The 20244-nt window shown below is 52.6% G+C and overlaps 1 protein-coding gene across 1 annotated transcript; it reads right to left on the bottom strand.

Moving 5' to 3' along the window:
- Positions 1-3961: 3961 nt before the first annotated feature.
- On the bottom strand, positions 3962-16877 carry Pgbd2 (piggyBac transposable element derived 2). The gene is given in 11 exon segments (XM_023561493.2): positions 3962-4571; positions 4573-4699; positions 4702-5133; positions 5136-5216; positions 5219-5426; positions 5428-6214; positions 6584-6727; positions 7176-7226; positions 7616-7677; positions 9530-9651; positions 16563-16877. Coding segments are annotated over 6 exon segments (1155 nt in total). The 5' UTR covers positions 5650-6214; positions 6584-6727; positions 7176-7226; positions 7616-7677; positions 9530-9651; positions 16563-16877; the 3' UTR covers positions 3962-4486.
- Positions 16878-20244: the final 3367 nt, after the last annotated feature.

Consider the following 20244-nt stretch of genomic DNA (forward strand, 5'->3'; position numbering starts at 1 on the left):
CAGATTGCTTACATTCCTAGATGGGTCTGGCTTTTCTCCCAGGCCCAGCTCACCCACAATCCCCTAAAGACACTGTGACCCCATAAATGATAGTTGATAAGGTAAAGGGCAAAAACCTGACCTGAGATAGAAAAACAGATGCAAAGGTTTCAAAGAATGCTTCTGGGGAAAGAGAACACAGAATACCCATCTTTAAAAATTAGGGCCTATGCCTTCACTGTAAAACGGGCCATCCTTTCACCACTAAATGAAGTCAGCATCTGTCTACCTGGGTGGATTACCGCTTTTCTCCTGTAAACCAAGTTCAAACTTCCTGTAGCTTCACAAATTCCACAGATTTCCACCACTAAAACCCTCAGCTCCAGGATATCATGTGCCTTCTTCAAGGGCCCCAAACTCTGTGCTGAGCATAGACTTCCAATTCTTCCAGCCTCAAGGAATTTTTTTTTTTCTTTTCCATGGTGGGAATCACACCCAGGACGCCACTAGCCACATCCCCAACCTCAAAACATTTACAATAGAATTACCATATGATCTAGCAACCCCACTTAGAGTCTATATCCAAAAGTAATTGAAAACAAAATCCAGAAGAGATCATCATTACACATGTCCACTGTAGCATTTTCATAAGTGCAAAAGGAAGAACTCACGCCCACGAATGGATAAATGGAGAAAGAAAATGTATAACACACACCACACTATTATTCAGCCCTTTTAAAAAACAAAATCCAGTTCTACACCACAACATGAACAAACCTTAGCGTTATTCTAAGAGAAATAAGCCAACCACAGAAAGAACAGGACACCATGATTCCCCATATAAGAGGCACCTAAATTAGTCAACAAAACCAGAAAGTAAAATGCTAGTAACCAAGACCGAGGGCGGAGAGGTGGGGCGTTGTCAATAGAGTTCCCGAACTGCAAGAGCAAAGCCCCCAAGAGACCGTTCCCCGACGTGAGCACACTGCTAAATATTGTACTTAAGTCAAGCTTCACAGCTGGTCCCGATTTATTAGGAGCACAGCTGAGACGCCACCTGCAGGCACCAGCTTGATTTCCACATCGCCATTTCCACAGAACTGTGGTGAGCAAGAGGGTACACGGTGTTTAGGGGTCCCTGTCTGCACACTTGCTGGCTCCCCTGGTTTCCTTCACTGTCTGCAGGCTCACTTGAGATTAGCACTGAGCCTTGACAGCCGGTGGGGTGCACGGTGACACTGTCAACCTCCCACTGGACAGAGCTTTGGAGTCAGTTCATGACCTGGGAAAGGCCACCCCCGCTCCCACATCCACTGCAGCCTGAAACTGTCCGTGTCACAGCAGTACTTCCTTCAACCCACAAAGGACTCACGACTGACCACTCTACGGTGTTTCCACATCGCCGCAGGTCCTTCTCCCAGACATCAGGAAGATGAGCGGCTCACTAGAGCCCAATGAGAGAATTTCCTCAAAAGCAAACTTCATACTGTGCCAAATACCTAAGGGCACAGTTAGACTACTGAAGTGGAAACAGCACCAAATGCATGAACATTTTTTCTAATGTTCCGTTTGTTTTGTTGTTGTTTTGTTTTGGTCTTTTTGAGGCAGGGTCTCACTATACTTCAGACTAATCTAGCCTTGAACCCACTTGTAGTCCATGTTGGCTTCAAACTCAAATTGATCCTCCTGTCTCAGTCCCCTGAGTGCTGGGATAACAGTCACACACCACTGCATCCAGCTCTAACGTCCATTTTAAATTATTTCAAAGTTACAGAAGTCTTCCAGAGATGTGTTACCGCCCTCTACCCATCTTCCACAGACACAAACATACTGAATGATCACAAAACAATTATCGGTCAGGATAGTAACATGCACAAAATATTGTAAACTAACCTGCAGAACTTACATCTTACCTGTTGGGAGCCTGCCGTATTACCCATGAGAATATAGCCACAGGATGGCGTCCGCCTACCGCCTCGCTGCTCCCCCGCCCATCGTGTGCCCAAGATGGCGCACACATCCTGCTTCCTGGTTCTTGCTCGGCTTACTGTCCCCGCCATATATGGTAATGTTTGATTGCTTCCTTGTTGCCGCCCAATCGCCTGTCCCCACGTGTAATCCCATGATTGGATAACATTAGCTATATAAGCCCAAGTATAGGAAGTGCCCGACGCACAACACGTAGGAAGCCGTCAAGGACGGACGTGTATTGAGGTTGTAGCCCAGTCAATAAAGGAGCCTGCAGAGACAAAGTGTTCGTGTGCTTCATTCTGCGGGACAGACGCAGCGCCGGACACTTACCAGTTTTCGACTGTCACTTTTTGAGAACAGTGCAGTGGGTCTGGGCTAGGACCGCACCCAACATCGTGTTCCATCTCCTCTGTGGTCTCTCTGTGGCAGCCTCCTCTCGGGCTTTTCCAGTGCGTGGGTGTGAGCCCACTGTGTGGCGGCCACACCTGACCTGGGCTTGTCTTTTCCTCACCCTAGGACCCGCATGCACACCCCACTGGGAGAGTGGCAGGGGAGCCGTGAGTGCTTGGTTCAGGTGGCTCTGCCTGATACTCCCCGATTCCTCCATTTGTAACTGCTAGACCCTGTGGAAGATAAGCTTTGCCCAAGTGCAATGCATCCAGCTGTCCTCACCCGCAAAATTACACTGTGTGTGCAAATCAGCAGTGTCTTATTTCCCTCTCTCTACATTTATTAACTGTAGTTCTACTATAAAGAGTATCTACTGCCTCCATCCACTGATTTGTATCATTACAGGCTGACTATCTGCTCTACTCCATGAATATAAACCAGCTTTAAGATTTTTGGCAGAATTTATTAAACTGTCTTCAGAAACACTGTGGATTAACACTCCTTCAGGTGCCGCCTGAGTCTGCCACCTCCCACTCCCACACTGTCACCTAGCAGAGCAGGCACGCCTGAAGGCAAGGATCGGACCCCGTTACTTCCTTTGCCTTTTACTATCAACAGCACAGTCCCTGACCTGTCTTCACTGCTCACCTTTCCTCATTTCTTCTTATACAATTCGGCACATTTTTCCCTGCCACTTACATCTATGGGTTCTTTATTCACTGAGGATTTACAGAGTGCTAACCTGAAACACGCATTTCCGATTTCTGTGCCTTTTGACAGCAAGCCTTGTTATAGCTGAATTTATCAGGGTTCCACTTTTATTTCCTGCTGTTGAAATGTTCTTTCCCAGAGAACAAACACTCAACTTGCTCTGAGATTATCGTAATTCTTAGATTTATGACCTCAGTGATTATGTTTAAGCCATTGGTCCATTTTTTAGTTAACTGCAGTATATGGTATGAGGTAGCGGTCCAGCGCCATTCTCTCACCTATGAACACACAATGAGGGGCCAGGGATACAGCTCGGCGGTATAGTGCTTCCTGGCAAGCGCAAGGTCTGAATTTCATTTCCAGCACATATATATATATATATATATATATATATATATATATAGTCTTCCAGCACCATTTCCCCACTGTTCAAAATCGATTGTCTCCAGACTCTCTGCTCTATTTCACAGGTCTCCATGTCCATCTTCATGTCAGTGACATTCTGCTCGTTATTACTGTAGTTATAACTCTGCCATCACTGCTGTGAGCCCTCCAGCTCTGTTCTTGTCCTCCCAGGTTGTCCTGCCTAATTGGAGGCTGTCCCAATTCCCTTCCAACTTAAAGACAGCTTCCCATTTGCTGTCTTCTGTTGCAGTCCTGGGATTAACTGGACCGAGACCTTCACACGAATTACAACCCCAGCCCTTTTATTTTTTTATTTTTAAACAAAGTCAGGCTAAGTCACTAAGTTGGCCAGGTTGGGCTTGAATCTGTGATCTTCCTGCCTCAGCCTCCTAAGAGTGCTGGGACCAAACTATGTTCCCCTAAAGTTCAGAAAATTTTAACAGTGGAATTTAAATCAGTCAAGACATATATTTCTCTTTTCACAAATTATGTGGGGAAAACATGGTTCCCTACCATCTCATATTTATTATAGATTCCACATGAATACATTTAAATAAGAAAATATTTTTACCAAAAAATATAACTCTGCCGCTCTAGCTTTCGGAACAAATACAGGACAGGCTGTGTATATACGGAGAATCTGATAGCCCTAGACTACGTGAGCCAGACCTCTCCAAGGAATCCTTCACTGTCTCACTGTGATATTTAGTACACGACCACCTACACCTCAGATCATGGCACATACTAGTAAAATTCTTTTACTGGTTATCTAAGTTCTTCTTCGATCATCCCTACTAGAACTCAAATCTACCCCAACGCAAAATTTTATTTGAATAAGTTTAAATAAATAACAGGATAAAACACAGACCTGTAAACACTTCAGCACCCAAATGTAAATACTAACTTAGGCCACGGGGAGGCGCGACAACGTCCGTGCAAACCCAGGATGACCGTGGGGGTGGGGACTGAACGCCAGGGCAGGCGGCAGGGTTCGCCCTCCACCCGGCATGGGATGTGGTGGCCCTCCCGCTCAGCGGGTGTGGTACTCTTGGAAGCACTTGGCGCGCACGCCCTGCTGGCACTTCTCACACCGCGTGTCGGTCTGCGAGTGCATGGGGGCAGCGGGTCCTCTTGCTCTGGTGCATGATCCAGGGCCCGATCCTGTTGAAGCGGCTCTCGGTCTCCAGCCGTCGGCCGCGTCGGCCCTGCGAGGTAGGGTCCGCATTGCTCTCCAGGTACACCAGGCCACGTACCTGCGGAAGGCCAGCAAGTCCACCTGCGCGTCCAGACAGCACAGCCAGTGCAGCTGCCACGTGTTGTTGAGGGCGGCGTCCATGATGTAGCCCAGGAAGCTTGAGTACCACTTCAGGCCGCGGATCTTCACCCTGTACCTAGCCATGTTCTGGTCCAGCCGGCTCACGCCGCCCGCCTTGTCCCGATGAAGCCTTACCAGCCAGGGCTGGGGCACCTGCGGCTGCACCCCGGCCGCGCCTGAGTGCCGCCCGGCTGGCTTCACGGGCTTGATGCCCACGGCGTTGGAGCAGAGGCTGAATACGCCGCTGTCGCACCAGTGGCACAGGATGATCTCCTCGTGCTTGTCCACTTTGTAGTCGAAGGTGCCCCTCTTCATCCTCCTCAGCTCCCAGGGACCTTTGAGGGGACACCGATCCGTCCTGTGCCCACAGCCTTAATGCCCCTTTTCCTCAAAATGGACAGCAGCCTGACACTCGCGAAAACCTTGTCGAAAAAGATGTGGTAGGCAGGCAGCTGCGGCCCTGCAGACCGTCCACAAACCAGACCACCATGCTGCCGCCCAGGTCCAGGGCACCGTCCGGCCAGCTGAACAGTGTGCCCTGCGAGGGCTCGAACCACACCAGGTAGCCGCCGCTGGTGATCCCGCACCAGACCCTGCAGCCCAGCCGCATCGAGGGTAGCTGCCGGCTGCCCTGCGGCCCAAAGTACTCGCAGGCGCGACTGGCCGAAGCTGTAGCACTCCTCCAGCGGCGTGTGTCTCTGGAAGCTACAGTTCATCCGCTCGATAAGCAGGTGGACCTTGGCGAACCGGTCACTCCCATCCAGCTCGCTGTTGTCCGCGAAGTGCAGGTACGAGAAGAGGATGAGATCGAATCTGTCCCTCCTGATGGCACCGGCCACGAGACGATGGTGGGAGTCGGGAGATGTCTCCCAGGACATCTTGCGGCAGGGGTAAGAGACATAGCCGCTCAGGATCAGGACGCCCAGCGCGCACTTCAGCTCCTGGGCAGCGAGCCCCAGGCAGACGCCCTTCTGCGTAGCGATTGGTTCCTTCACAATAAAGCTGATGGCGCCTTCATCAAAGAACAATTCAAAGAGGCCCACGGGGCTCGGCTCTTGAGGTCCTCCATGTGAGGGTCTGATGCCGTCCAGCTACCTAAGTCCGGCTGGATGTCTCTCTTGGTCCAGACGTGCTGAGCCTCCGCCCCCGCCTTGCTGCCTCTCCGGGTCGACTGCAGCACGGCTCCTCTCTGTCCTCGCGGCAGGAGTTGTCCTCGGACACGACCAAGGCGTGCAGCACGCTGCCGGCAGCTGGGGGCCGCGCTGGCCGTCTTGTCTCCGGAATCCTCGTCAGTGAAGTCTCCCGCCGCATTGTCGGGGGGCCACGATAAATATCTCCTCCCTGCTGTGGCCTGACTTGCTCCTCTCCAGGGCACTCAGAACCTCCAGCAGCTTGGGGGCCTCGGCCTTGGGGGGGGGGGCAGCGGCCCCCGGAGGGACACCTCTGCAAGGGAAGGGGACACTGTCAGGCAGAGACAGGGAGGGGGGCGCTACTTCACCGGGAACCTGGCAGCCGCACAGTCTCGCCCCGCCAGGCTCAGGGCCACGAGGGGATCCCGGAGCAAAGAGCCCCCTCCACCGCACAGGAAGTGTCCCCAGCAGAGGGCTCCCTTCTAGCCTGGCTGAAGGAGAGAGGGCGACTCCCTGGGAAAACCTGGGTGCCTGGAACCCCACCGCTGCTGTTTCTCGCCTTCCTGCCTCCCTCTCCCTCCCTCGTCTGACAGAGGACGGCCCCCTTCCCCAACCCCAGAACCGCACAGAATCTCAGACACCCCCCACCCCCACCCCTGCAAGCTCCTTAGTGCGTCCAAACCTGGCTCCAGAGCAGGAGACTCGCTGGCTCTCCCTGCGCACATAGGCCACGGACCCGAGGGGACACTGCTCCTGACCAGCGGGGTACAGGGCTGGGCGGCAAGGAGAGGCTCGTGGGCAGGTTGAAGAAGGGAGCGTGCCTGCCCTGGGACGAATGTTCACAGGGAAAGACCCTCAGCACAGGGCTCCGAAGCCCAGGCCCGTGGGGACTGTTCCTCGGGGATCATAGGACAGCACAAGCCCCAGAGGCCCGGCCAGGAGCCATCAGCCCCCAGCTGGGATAGAGCAACTGTGACAGTGAGAACAGCGTGGGGAACGGGCACGGGACCCCCACTGTCCGGGTTCTCTGTGGACCCACGCTGGGGGCCCGCGCAGAGACCCAGCCACCCCATGGTCCTGACATGCTGACCGCTGGGGGCTGAGGTCTTGGGCATCTGAGCTGTAGGCCCAGGGTCAGGTTCTCAGAGACAGTGGCAAGAGCCTCGTCAGAGGGCCAGCCCAAGCCACCAGGCCACCCGGCAGCCTCTCCGCCCAAGTGCCCTGTCCCCAGACCCCCAAACACCTTCCTGGGTACAAGTCCAAACCTTGCCCACCTCGAGCTGCCAGGCACACAAGAGGGCCCCAGGTGACCACGGAGTCTCTGTCTGCAAGGATGAAGACAGCCAGATGGGTTTGTATCAGGCAGACACACAGGTACTGTGTAGGCCCTGCTGGCCCCCTCTCTTCTCCCACCTCCTCCCTCCTCCCTGCTCCCCCTATTCCTCCCGCTCCTCCTTCCAACTCTTCCTCCTCCTCCCTGCTCCCCCGTCCACCTCCTCCCCTACTCTCTGCTCCTCCCCACTCCCTCTCCTTCTCCAAGCTCTCCAACTCCTCCTCTCCCTTCCTCCCTACTCTCCTCCTCCTCTCTCTCCTTTTCCCCCTCCTCCTCCCTCTTCTCTCTACTTCCTCCTGGGCCCTGCTCTGGGAACACCACTGTGCAGGACCCAGAGCTAACAGCCTCACAGATTACAGCATTTTGTGCCAGCACTCCTACCTTGACATGGTGGCCATGCTGAGCCGGGATGAGGAGGCTGCCTTTACTCAGAGCTCAGGAAGCTGTAAGACAATGAAGTCAGTTTTTAAAAGTAGTGTCTTGACCTGCAAAGCCACAGCACTCTCGCCACCTTGGAGGGAGCATCTCCTGCTGAGGGCTCACTATGGAGCAGAAGGGAGCCATGGTCCATACAGGAGCCGCTGCCTGACCGAGCTCTGCTCAGGGAAAACCAAGCCCACACCCCCAATCTCACTCTGAAACACAGGCCCGTGAGGCAGGGCAGCCCTCAGGACTCTGCACAATGGCATATTCAGCATCACACTGGCTTCTGCCCACCAGATGACAGTGGAACACCTCTGCAACCCGAGCTATGAAAATCAAACATTTCCCAGACACTGCCCAGGGTTCCCAGGGGGGAACACTGCTCTGGGCGGGTGCAGACAAAGAACCTCCCAGGTGACAGGAACGCTCGGCACCAGAGTGGCCCAGAATGGCAGCCAGGAGCACCTGCACCCTGAGCACTCAACCAGGGCTGAGGCAACTGGAAACCACACTTCAGGTGCTCAGTGAGTCCAGCTGACACCACTTAAATGGCAGAAGGCAGTGGATAGCAGGGGCCTCAATACACTAAAAGCAAATCATGAAAAAGGAAAGCTTTCAAACATTTTGAGTATCAATTACACCCAGAAGAAGGAAGACTTCTTTAAAGAAAATAAACACTGAAAAGAAAACAGATCCAATGTCCTCACTAAATGTGCACCAACCCTGTAGCAAGGGCCTGCAGGACAGTTCTCAAGGTCTTCCTCCCTTCCAAGAGTGACTGCTCCCTGGGGAGGCTGGCATCCTGACTTACGTCCACAGACGGGAGATGGCCCCGATTGACAGTGGGCTGTCCTGTGCCAGGCTGGGCCACAGGGGCCAGGGCGCTCACCTGCCTCTGTCTCTGTCTCTCCTGCTCACCTTTCACTCATCTGAGAGAAGTCAGCTGCCCGAGGCCCAAGCTGACAGAGGCAGGAAATGCCCGGGGGTTCAGTCCCCAGGCAACATGCAGCAGGAACGGCAGCACTCAGTGCATAAGGAACCCCACACTGGGGGACAGCACACATCCTGCCCCCACCCACACTGGGCTTCACCCTGGGGACTGTGGATGCAGAAACAGTGCAGCAGCTTGGGGTTCATGCTCTCATCTCCAACATGGGAGTGGAAGGCATGAGCGGGCACAGGGCTGGCCACGCAGGCTGGCGCCTCCTGTGAGGCCCTAAACTTCCCGCACCTTCTCTGTCCCCTAGCCAGCAAGGAGACAGCAGCACCAGCTCCCTGCCATGTACAAATCTCTCTCCTACCCCTGAACAGCACAGTTAGCACAGGGAGGCAGCACAGACCCTGGGGGGCAGTGGTGCAGGCCCACTGTCCTATGGGAGAAGGGCACACAGGAGCCGGCCAGCTGGGTGAGCCACGGAAACGGGAGACTCTGGACCCCAAAACTCAGAACATTAGATTGCCATACATGCAGATCACTAGGCAGCAGGGTGTCACATGACACTAAGTTGCTAAATGTATAAATAAACGCCCCTCCAGTGAAGGGGCAGTTCCTTTCCTCCTTTCAGGAGGCTAAGGGCTCCACCTGATCCCAGCTTTTGTCTTTTATTTTCTCATCCTCTCAGAGTCCTTATCCCCAGAACCTCAAAAGCTATGTAGGTCACAGCAATACAGCAAACACTGAAGAAGTACCAAAAGAGCATGACTGTCCATTATTTAGCATCCTAGTGCCATTCTGGAGAATTATGGCACCTGTTACATTAACATCTGTAGTGCAGCTGTCAGCATGACACAAGTGAGCCCTTCAGCACCACCAGTGACCCACCCACAGTGACCCACTGCCATGCGGGAGGATGCACCCAGCACACAACTCACAGTATGCGCCCACGGACGGCTCTCCACTGGACATTGTCACCACTGGAGCATCACTGAATGAATGCACACTTCTGTTGGGAGCCGCGTCTGTGATAGCTCGCCTTGCGCGACGGACGTGCGGCCTGTGGTAAAGAGCAAAGCCTGAGGTAGATTACCCCTCCCATCGAATATGTTAGTTTCCTGCTTACCGCGTAAACAACCCGCTCAACAATATAGTCTGCCTGGCAACTGATGATGTTAGCCAATCAGCTTTCCTTGCTTACTTTAACATGATTGGACACTGTACCCGTATATATACCGGTGCCACCCCTGGGCGGAAGAAGAAGCCAGGTAGAAGCCCGGAAGTAGAAGCCCAGAAGGAGCCGCGGGGAGCGGACCAGAGGAGGCTTCGGCTGGGAGCGATCCCAGGGCAGGCTGTACGGAGAAGGAAAATAAAAAGAAAAGGTTGTCCACTACCAGACTTTGTCGTGTGTCCTTCCTGCCGGCCGGGAGCGGACATCGACATTTGGAGGCCCGCACGGGGACTGATCACCCCCGAGACGTGGAAGTGGACAACGCTCCAGTACAGAGCTGCGAGACAGGTGAGTTGGGGATAAGCCTGGGCTCTGGGTGGCGCGCACCTACAGGGCTTTTAGACTCCCCTCAGGCTCACGCGTAAGTGGCGGATTCCTTGGGCCTCACGCGGTGAGTAACATATTAAAAGATGGGAAACATGTTAGGTAGCAACACTAAGAGCGAGGGTGGTTGTGGAGAAAGCTCTCAAGAGCTTACAAAAGTACGCAGGGTATCTGAGCAGGCCCAGTCAGGGAGCTCCCGAGAGGGGTCCGTCAAGGGGAACAAGGATGCTAAGGAGGAGGACGGGGCTCTAGCCTCGGAGTCGTCTGACTCCGAGGACTAGGGAAAGTTGAATGGCAAGGAGGCCAAAGAGACCAGCTGTCAGGAGCCTAAATCGCTCAATAAGGAGTCGCAGGGTTCTTTTCCAGCGTTGCCCCGCGAATTGCGCTCTGCTCAACCTGGTCTGCGGAGGAGTAGAGAGCTCCTGAGCGCTCCCCGGCGCGAGAGGGAGGCGAAGCCTTCCGCCCCACCTTGGGGGCCGTTTCCGGAGGCGATCCCTCGCCACGAGGCGGCCGCCTGGGAGCTCCCTCCCCTTTCGCCAGAACAGGAAGTGATGCACGGGCCCCCATTTTCCGCCCAATCACGGCCGCTGTCTTATGCTCCGCCGCCGGCGGGTCGGTATTTTTACAGGCGGCTTTGGCAGGGGGGACGCTTGTCTCATGAGGTACATCCACCTGGGATAGATAGTGGCCCCTACGGGATATTTCCTGTACAAGTAGCTATGGGCCAGGGACGCAATGTATGGGAGCCTTTTGAGATAAAGCAGATTAGAGAACTTAAAAATGCAGTTACAACCTTTGGGCCGACTGCGCCTTACACCATTGCCATGCTGGAGAATCTGTCTTCTGGGCCCCTCACCCCCGCGGACTGGATTCAGCTGGCAAAGGCGTGTCTGCCCTCGGGCAGTTACCTGGATTGGCGAGCCTGGTACGCAGAGTTCTCTGCAGAGCAGGCTGAGAGAAACGCCAATCGGGGAAACCGGGGGTGGAACAAGGAAATGCTTATGGGAGAAGGTCGGCACGCTGATGACCAGACCCAGTTCCCCGGCGCTGTCTATGAACAAATCAATGCCATAGGGCTCCGCGCCTGGAAACAGGTAAGTGGTGCCGGAACTGCCTCCTTGTGTCTTTCAAAAATAATTCAGGGTACCACAGAGCCATTTGTTGACTTTGTGGCCCGAATGCAAGATGCTGCCGATAAGATATTTTCTGATCCGGGAGTGGCTCGACCGCTGGTAAGACAGCTGATTTTTGAGCAATGTACAAAGGAGTGCAAGGCAGCGATAGCTCCTCATAAGAACAAGGACCTCAACGCCTGGATTAGGATATGCAGAGAGATAGGGGGGCCGCTCTCCAACTCGGGAGTGGCTGCTCTCCTGGCCGCGGCTGTACAGCAGAGGGGACCTCGCGGGTTAGAAGGGGAATGTAAGGCTAAAGGGTGTTTTGCCTGCGGGGAGCCAGGACACATTAAACGTCATTGCCCAAACAATGCAGATGCTAGGCCTCGCCCTAGGAATGAAGAACCATATGTTTGTGGGCGATGCAAAAAGGGATCACACAAAGCTGAGGAGTGTAGGTCGGTCTTTGATGCTCAGGGCAACCGTATTTGTGGACAAGATGCTAGAGAGCCAAAAAACGGCCAGAGGGGGCCCCCTTCACAGGCGGGCCCCCGCCCCAGAGACAGGACAGCTCAGGGTGGCAGCCTTCAACAAGGGCCACCCCTGGGTCAGCAGGTGTGGACCTCAGTGTCGCCTCCAGACTTATACAGAAGGTCACCATTAGGACGGATGGCGTTAGGACCCTAAATGACATGCAAAGGCTATTGGGAGACATTAATTGGATTAGGCCATATTTACATATACCAAATTCAGATCTCAAACCCCTGTTCGACCTTCTGAAGGGAGACCCAGATATAGCCTCCCACAGGAGGCTCACTCCTGAGGCAAGAGCTGCCTTACAGAGAGTGGAAAAAGCCTTAGGTGGGGCTACCTTACACAGAATTGAACCAGGGCGACCCTTTGATGTCTGTTTGCTACAGACTAGTCTACAGCCTACAGCGGTGATTTGGCAGAAAGGACCACTACTGTGGATACACCCTAAGGTCTCACCTGCAAAAGTCATAGAGCATTACCCGGAGGCAGTCGCTTCATTGGCCCTTGAAGCGCATGATAGAGCTGTCCAACATTTTGGCTCAGGACCACAAGCCATCCGAGTACCCTATACCGCCAGCCAGATCAAGACCCTGGCTGCCTGCATAGATACCTGGGCCATTCTGAGATGTGTTTTCCATGGGGATATAAACAATCAATACCCTAAAGACCCTATCTTGTCATTTGTCACTCAGCACCCTATAATTTTTCCAAAGGTTACTGCCTCTGAGCCATTAGTCCCAGCAACTACAATATACACAGATGGCTCCAAGACGGGGATAGGCGCCTATGTGATCCTAGGCAAGCCCCCGGTTACCATACAATTTAAACCAGATCAGCCTCAGGTGGTAGAACTGCAGATCGTTAAAATGATTCTTGAACGGTTCTCAGAAGCCATTAACATTGTCTCCGATTCTAGGTATGTGGTCAATGCTATGCAAGTGCTTGAGACTGCCAGTTTAATTAGATCCACTTCCACAGTGGCTGGACTGTTCCTGTCTATCCAGACATTGCTTCAGAACAGACACCATAAGGTCTTCACCACCCACATAAGAGCACATACATCCCTGCCAGGGCCCATGGCACAGGGGAATGCGGCTGCTGACACTGCCACTCGCCCGTTATGGATTTTTACCTTACTAACACCAATCGAGCGAGCCCGTGCCTTCCATGATAAATTTCATGTTAATGCCAGGACACTAGCAAACCATTTCCATGTTTCTAGAGCAGATGCACGAGATATCGTGCGACTATGTGACTCCTGTGCCACATACAAACCTGCCATACCGATGGGAGTAAACCCTCGAGGTTTGATCCCTGGTGATGTTTGGCAGATGGACATCACACATATACAGGAGTTTGGGACTCTTAAATATGTTCATGTTTCCACAGACACCTGTTCTCACGTCATATTCGCAACAGCAGAAACAGGTGAAAAAGTGTCTAATGTGATCAATCATTGCCTGGCAGCTTGGGCCGCATGGGGCAAACCAAAAATATTAAAAACTGATAATGGACCAGCCTATATAGGCAAAGCCTTCAATGAGTTCTGCAAAATGATGGAGGTTCAATTAAAACATGGTATCCCATACAATCCCCAAGGTCAAGGAATCATTGAGAGGGCTCATAGAAGCCTCAAAGAAATTTTACAAAAACAAAAAGGGGGAGTAGGCCAAGGCCTGGCCCCAAAGGCACGATTATCCATGGCACTATTCACACACAATTTTTTAAATTTAAATAATGATAATCGCTCCCCAGCTGTGGAGCACTGCAACCCTTCCCCCAACCATAAAGGGTGGGTGAAGTGGAAAGATGTCCTGACAGGACAATGGATGGGCCCGGATCCAGTGGTCAGCTGGAACCGAGGCGCGGTTTGTGTTTTCCCACAGGAACCGGGACGAGAACCACTGTGGATACCGGAGAGACTGACACGGGCAACAAAGCCCTCGACTGAAGATCAGACCTGCCCTACTGGAGATCCATCACAGACCAACCAATAAGATGAATAGAAATAGCGGTAGCCCGAAATGGACAAGAAGATCCTCAGGCATATGCATGGCTTGCTCAATTGGCCCACGACCGAGTCTAGATATGGCGGGCATCCCTCATTCTCCTCCATAAGGTGACAATACACAGCAGGGTAGGTGAGTCAATGACGGGTAAGAGCGTGCCTCCCCAGCACGACTCGACCTAAGCCAGGCCCTACCCCATCCTGCACGTAAGCCGCTGGACTGTTAGATGCTGCCCAGGTCTAAATTTCTCTCCGAGGGGATTTCTTTACGGAGAGGAAATGAGTGCAAGCTTGTGTGCATCCAGGTTCCGTCCAGTTTGTGCCTGGCCCTAGAAAAAGGACGAGGGCCTCAGGGCCTTGGCAGACCATGGCATGGCCAACCAGGGTCTAAGCCAAGGACCTACGGTGGACCTACACATAGGGCATAAGCCTCTGCACCCAGTCCAGGAAGGGCTACGATGCGCACATTCATAAAAAATAAAATAGGGGGAGATGTTGGGAGCCGCGTCTGTGATAGCTCGCCTTGCGCGACGGACGTGCGGCCTGTGGTAAAGAGCAAAGCCTGAGGTAGATTACCCCTCCCATCGAATATGTTAGTTTCCTGCTTACCGCGTAAACAACCCGCTCAACAATATAGTCTGCCTGGCAACTGATGATGTTAGCCAATCAGCTTGCCTTGCTTACTTTAACATGATTGGACACTGTACCCGTATATATACCGGTGCCACCCCTGGGCGGAAGAAGAAGCCAGGTAGAAGCCCGGAAGTAGAAGCCCAGAAGGAGCCGCAGAGAGCGGACCGGTAGAGGCTTCGGAGCGAAGCCCGGAAGGAGCCGCGGGGAGCGGACCAGAGGAGGCTTCGGCTGGGAGCGATCCCAGGGCAGGCTGTACGGAGAAGGAAAATAAAAAGAAAAGGTTGTCCACTACCAGACTTTGTCGTGTGTCCTTCCTGCCGGCCGGGAGCGGACATCGACACACTTCTACTCTCATGTCAGTGAAGCCTCTCCCAGCCTGTAGTCTGGCCGTCACACAGCCTGTGTCCACTACAACCCCAGGTCCCCTCTGCAGTCACTCAGAACCCTCTACCCCAGGCTAGTCACTTGGTATCATGTCTGCTTCAGACCAGTCACACAACACCCGTGCACAAAGAGAGCATGTAGATCACCCCCTCCAATGCCCAGCTCCTGCTCAGTGGAGCCCAGGCCTAATGGACCCTGTCCACAGTCCAACCAGGATGCTGGCAGAGTCAAACCCTCCTGTGAAGGCTGAAAGGAACCCCACGCCATCATCCTCATCTCCCTGCTCTGCTTCCTGATCAGCCCTAACATGAGACATCAAGGGTCTCTGCTCTTCCCATCTCCCAGGGACTCTTTCTTGGCAGCGTCACTTCAGGGCCACCGATCCCCAACCTTGAAACCTGACTATAGAGACCTAGGACTTGAGTGCAGAATCTGTGGAGGTAAGGTGGCCCCAAGAGTCCCCCTTCTCAAAAGGGACAAACCAGGGTCACTCTAAAGCCTCCAGCCTCTGCTCATCCATCACCCACCAGGAAGATGGTCAGGGGGCCACTCCCCCAGCCAACCAGCAGCTCCCCAACCTCAAGGTGTGTAGCCGAGGTAAAGGGAAGACACCACCTGACCAGGAGATACCATGGAGAGGAATGGTCTCTGACACACATCTCAACCCAGGTGGTGTGTGAGGCCTCTGCAGGCTAACTCGATCCTTAGAAGCAGAGGACCATCGGGTTTACACTTTCAATAAGCTTGCTCTAATTGTACTACACACATCAGAGTGAAGACACCAAAGCAGGGACAGAGACAAGGGCCTAAAATGCCCTGCAGGATGGTACCACCCACGGGGAAGAGGAATGAAAACAGTAAAGCCAGGCTTGGCGGGATGGCACACGCCTATGCCCACAACACACAGGGAGGCTGAGGCAGGAGGAGCGCAAGTTCAAGACTTACCTGTGCAGCTGCACGCCTAAATGAAACCTTGCCTCAAAAAAATAATAAAGGGGCTGGATGGAGCTTACTGCTCAAAAAAGAAAAAAGTAAAGGCATGGAGTCTAGATGGTTGCCTGAGAGGCAGGGAGAGGCCGGTGGCTCAGGTGCCTGCGCTTCCTGGCTACCGCCTCCTGCTCCCTTCCAGATGCGGGTCGGGTGAGCGCAGGAAGGGAGCAGCTCCTGCCTGCTCTTCGCTCCTGGAGACCCTAACGCTCCCCGGGGAGGCTGGGAACCACGCACTGTGGGAATTTTTTGTGCCACTAGCAACTTTTTTCAAATGCTGAAAATATTTCAAAATGGAAAGTTATTTTTAAACGCATTTTGTAGTTATAAATAGCGTAAGCTAAGTCAGGTGTAAAGGGGCTCTAAAAAGGACTCTGTGAGATGTGGGGGCACCTTGCTCCCTACATCCCCGCACCCAAAGCAGCAAGCAAACAACAAAGAGGCCGGCCAGGCCACAGTCCGGATCCCGCTGCTCCAGGACATCAGCTCCCTACCAACTCTGCCAAGCGTGGCAGCCCCGCCCCGCTGTCCTAGCTCCGCCCCACCCCTACAGCCCCGCCCACCTCTCCGTGACAACGCCTATAGCGCATCCCTCTTCAGTTCAGCCACGCCTCCAGCCCGCCAGATGGCCCCGCCCAGCTCCACCCAACCCTGCCTCAGCCCCGCCCCCAGGCGTGCGACCTTAGAGCCCCCACGCGGCCTTGAAACCTGGGCGCCTCGCGGCCTAGTGTCTATGCCCGGTCCTGTCCACCTACTGTCCGCGTGCCTCACTGAGGGTGAAGGCCTTGGGCGCCGTTGCAAAAACGCAACTTCAAGTCCCGGTGCCTGTCGGGGGCTTCCTTGCGGCACAAGCTGGCTAACGCATACCAGAGCAGGCTGAACCTTAACCCAGCGGGGATGCGCCAGATGCCACCAGCGGCTGCGCCGAGCTGGGACAATACGCTGGCCTGAGGTGTAGCGGCCTCGCAGCCTTCATCAAGAGAAAACTATCTGCGTCTGAGCCCGCCTTTCTTGCCACGCCCCCTCAAGGCCACGCCCCCATCCTGGGTTGCCAGGGAGATGCAGAGACCTCCGAGGCGCCTGGAGGAACCTGGACGTACTCACAAGCCGGTGGTCCGGATGCGGAAGTCCCCCCAGTTGGGAGCTGTCACGGAGATGTCTCCACGCAGGGGGTGATGGCCCCTGCCCAGTGTTCTAGGACGCAGTTCTCGCGGGAGGCCTGAAACCAGCAGTAGCAGTCCGCAGGGAAACTGAATCTCCCCAGAACTCCTGAATCAGAAACGGGGATAAGGGATGCAAAGATGTGACTCAGTGGTAGAGCACTTACACGCCATGGTGAGGGCATGGGCTGAAGCCCCAGCAACAAGCACAAAAAACAGAAGAAAGGAGAAAATGTTGCAGTCTAATAGTAGGTCAAAATCTGTACCTCACAAGCCTTGGAGAAGGTTGTGATGTAAACTAGGACTTTAAGACCACCACTGTTTAGCAGGGTTTCTCAACTTCTGCACTCGATACTTTTGCCTGGTAACACACTCTAGGTAAAATCACCAGATAAAATGCAAAGTTGAATTTCAGGTAACTGGGAATCCTATTACCTCATCTTACTATCTTGTTAGGACCTGTGTTTTTACTTGTTACAAATACCATAATTGTAGGAAGTTGAGCATACCTGGTTTTTACCTAAATCCCAGTAATGTACAACTCTTCCTCCTCCCCAGTTTATTGTCAATGGATGAAGTCCAAAGAGGTCCCCTCAAAGAGATGATGCTTCCACTCAGGAGGAGGTTCTTGACTCCTGATTTCAGGATGTGTCCGGGAGGCACAGGCAGAAGTCAAGTTAGAAATTAAGAGACATAGAAAAGGTAGGATAAGACAGGAGGAATAAAGACGGGTAGAGAGGTAACAAGGCTGTGTTTTTAAGGAACCTGCAACTTCAGGACACAACCAAGTTGCCTGACACAGTCCACATCGGTACTCCCAGTTTTCACTCCCTAGGGTTTTGGGGGTTTTTTCATCCACACTCATCACACCCAAATCTCCTAAAGATACTGTGAGTCCATCAACTAACCTAGTTAATATGATAAAAGGCAGCATCACCCTGTGTTCAAAATGAATAAATAGATTCAAAGAATGTTAGGGAGCAAAAAGTCTTAGAACCTCTATCACAAGGGATAGCTCCGAGAAAACATCCATGATACCACCAAAGAAGGTCGCACAGTGTGAGTGCCACTGTTCCTTCTGGCTTCTGCCAGATCAACTTTCCTGTAGCTTTCACTGATGCGTCCTGGAGTTGTGTTTTGTTTTGTTTTGCTTTGCTTTGTTTTGTTTTGTTTTGTTTTGTTTTGTTTTGCTATAACAAGAAACAGGATAAGTTGAGGTCCCCATCTTCCCTTTGTGGAACTCCTCAGACCCCCATCTAAGACAAAGTGACCTCAGCTTGAGGACTGAAGAACACAGCTCTTATGAGAAGGATTAGATCAGCAAGTTAATAGAAAAACAGGTAGCATTTATAGATTAGCTGAAATGGGCTAGGTTTTGTTTGACTGTTAGCTCACTTCTGGTTTTAGGGGATAGCTCTGAGTAATTTAGTCTATGGTGTGCTTGTTTTGACTTGGGGCAGTCTCAGTCTCATGGAAGGCTGTGCTGAAATCCAAGGTGACCATGGGTTCAGGGCAATGACTAAAGATGTCTGAACCTGAAAATACTTGTAAATTTTGTATCTTGGTGTCATCAATCCTTGTCTTTTCTTGTCTTTTCTTTTCTTTTCTTTTCATTTCGTTTTTCTTTTTGAGACAGGGCCTTACTATGCAGTTCAGGCTGGCCTTGAACTTATTACGTAACCCAGGTTGGTCTTGAACTCACAGCATTCCTCCTCAGCCTCTGTAGTGTCCTCAGTCTTAAAAGAGAAATTAGATGGGCTCTGTAAATCTAGGGTCTCCAGAGACTACAGGAGTAAAGTTTGAGCCCAGCCTGGGACACTTAGCAAGACCCTAAATCAATACATAGGCATAGGACTAGGATGTAGTTTAATATAAAGGCTCTGGATTCAGTCCTGAGCACCACAAAAATACTACTAATAATAGTCCTAATCAACCTAAATTTGCCAACCTTTAAACAGACCTTCCCTAAATAATCACCATAGCTATATGAAGATGAAACAAGGGCTCCATCCCAGGATTTGAGGTAATAAATGAAGGCCACATACCACTCTGCTTTTAGTTCCTCACTGAGCATCTGTAGACCCAAGCGAAGTCACTGCTGATAAGCAAAAAATGCTTTTATTTCCCTGACTGCCTCAGAAAACAACACAAATCACGCTTTTAATTAGTAACAGGCTGAGGGTCCAGGAGTTCAGTTGTCCTATGTCCCTGTTGTGGTCTCTGTGGTTATGACAACAAAAAAGATTGTGTCCCTTGCAGGGTCAAACTCTTCCACTCCTACTGCCCCTTGAGAATCGCTGCTTTCTAAGAGCATCCTCCCACTAAAACTGTCACCAGAATTGGGGGGCAAAAGCTGCACAACAGGCCAGGCTCAGCCATCTGTCCTAAAATGCCAGCCAAGGAGATGACTAGTGGTGAAGGGCAGAAGAGCTCAGTCATCATGGCCACTTTGGGAAGCACAGATGAAGCACTCAAGCTCTGTCTTAAAGGCGCTGACAGCAGGGGTGTAGGGACAGACTACAATGGGGTGCAGGGTGCAGGTAAGCAAGGACCCAGGGCAAGGTCGGATGGCTGACCATGGATCATCATGTGTTCATCTATGGCTGACAATGTTAAAAACATTACGTGTGTCTCTGTGTACCATGTGCTAGAGAAAATGTGCCCTGCCATGTCCTTTTAAGAATGTTACTCGTGTTTAAGAAATCCCTAACTAACCTTGTACCCTTCCCAGAAACAAAAGTGCAGACCCTGATTGGACCAATCGATAAAATCGTTACTGTTGGAAGATCAGCTTGCTCCTGTAATTATGGGCAAGGTAAAGAAGCCCTGCTGAGAAGCTCACATTGGCTTCTTCCTGCTGTACAGCTCACTTGCAGGGCGACAGTCCTCCTCCAACTGTGCAGTACTATCAGTAAGACTCCTGCTCTACTACACTTCTGTCTTCTGAGTTCCTCGTTCTGTGCTGGAGAGAGTTTTGGTTCTGAGTCAGCCTCCCTTACCCTCTCACGTTCCTGCCAGGGTGAAGAGATGAAGCAGGGAAGCAGGAGTCTCTTCACAGGAGAATCCTGGCCTCCCAGACCCTTGGCTGCCACAACAGGGGCAAAGGTTGGGAGCTGGAAGAGGTGGCAGCCATTGGTCATGCTGGTCAGGTCGTGGTTTGGGTGGTGGCTGTCACAGGCTGGTTCTGTGGGGTCCTGGGAAAGCTGTCATGGCTGGAGGGAGCAACTGCTCCCTCATGAGAGATCCCTCCCATTTAGGGCAGCCTCGCTTTGCTTCT

The sequence above is a fragment of the Cavia porcellus genome, unplaced genomic scaffold, assembly GCF_034190915.1.
Source record: "Cavia porcellus strain 051 isolate PalLab524CR breed Dunkin Hartley unplaced genomic scaffold, mCavPor4.1 scaffold_2, whole genome shotgun sequence".
NCBI classification, from domain to species: Eukaryota; Metazoa; Chordata; class Mammalia; order Rodentia; family Caviidae; genus Cavia; species Cavia porcellus.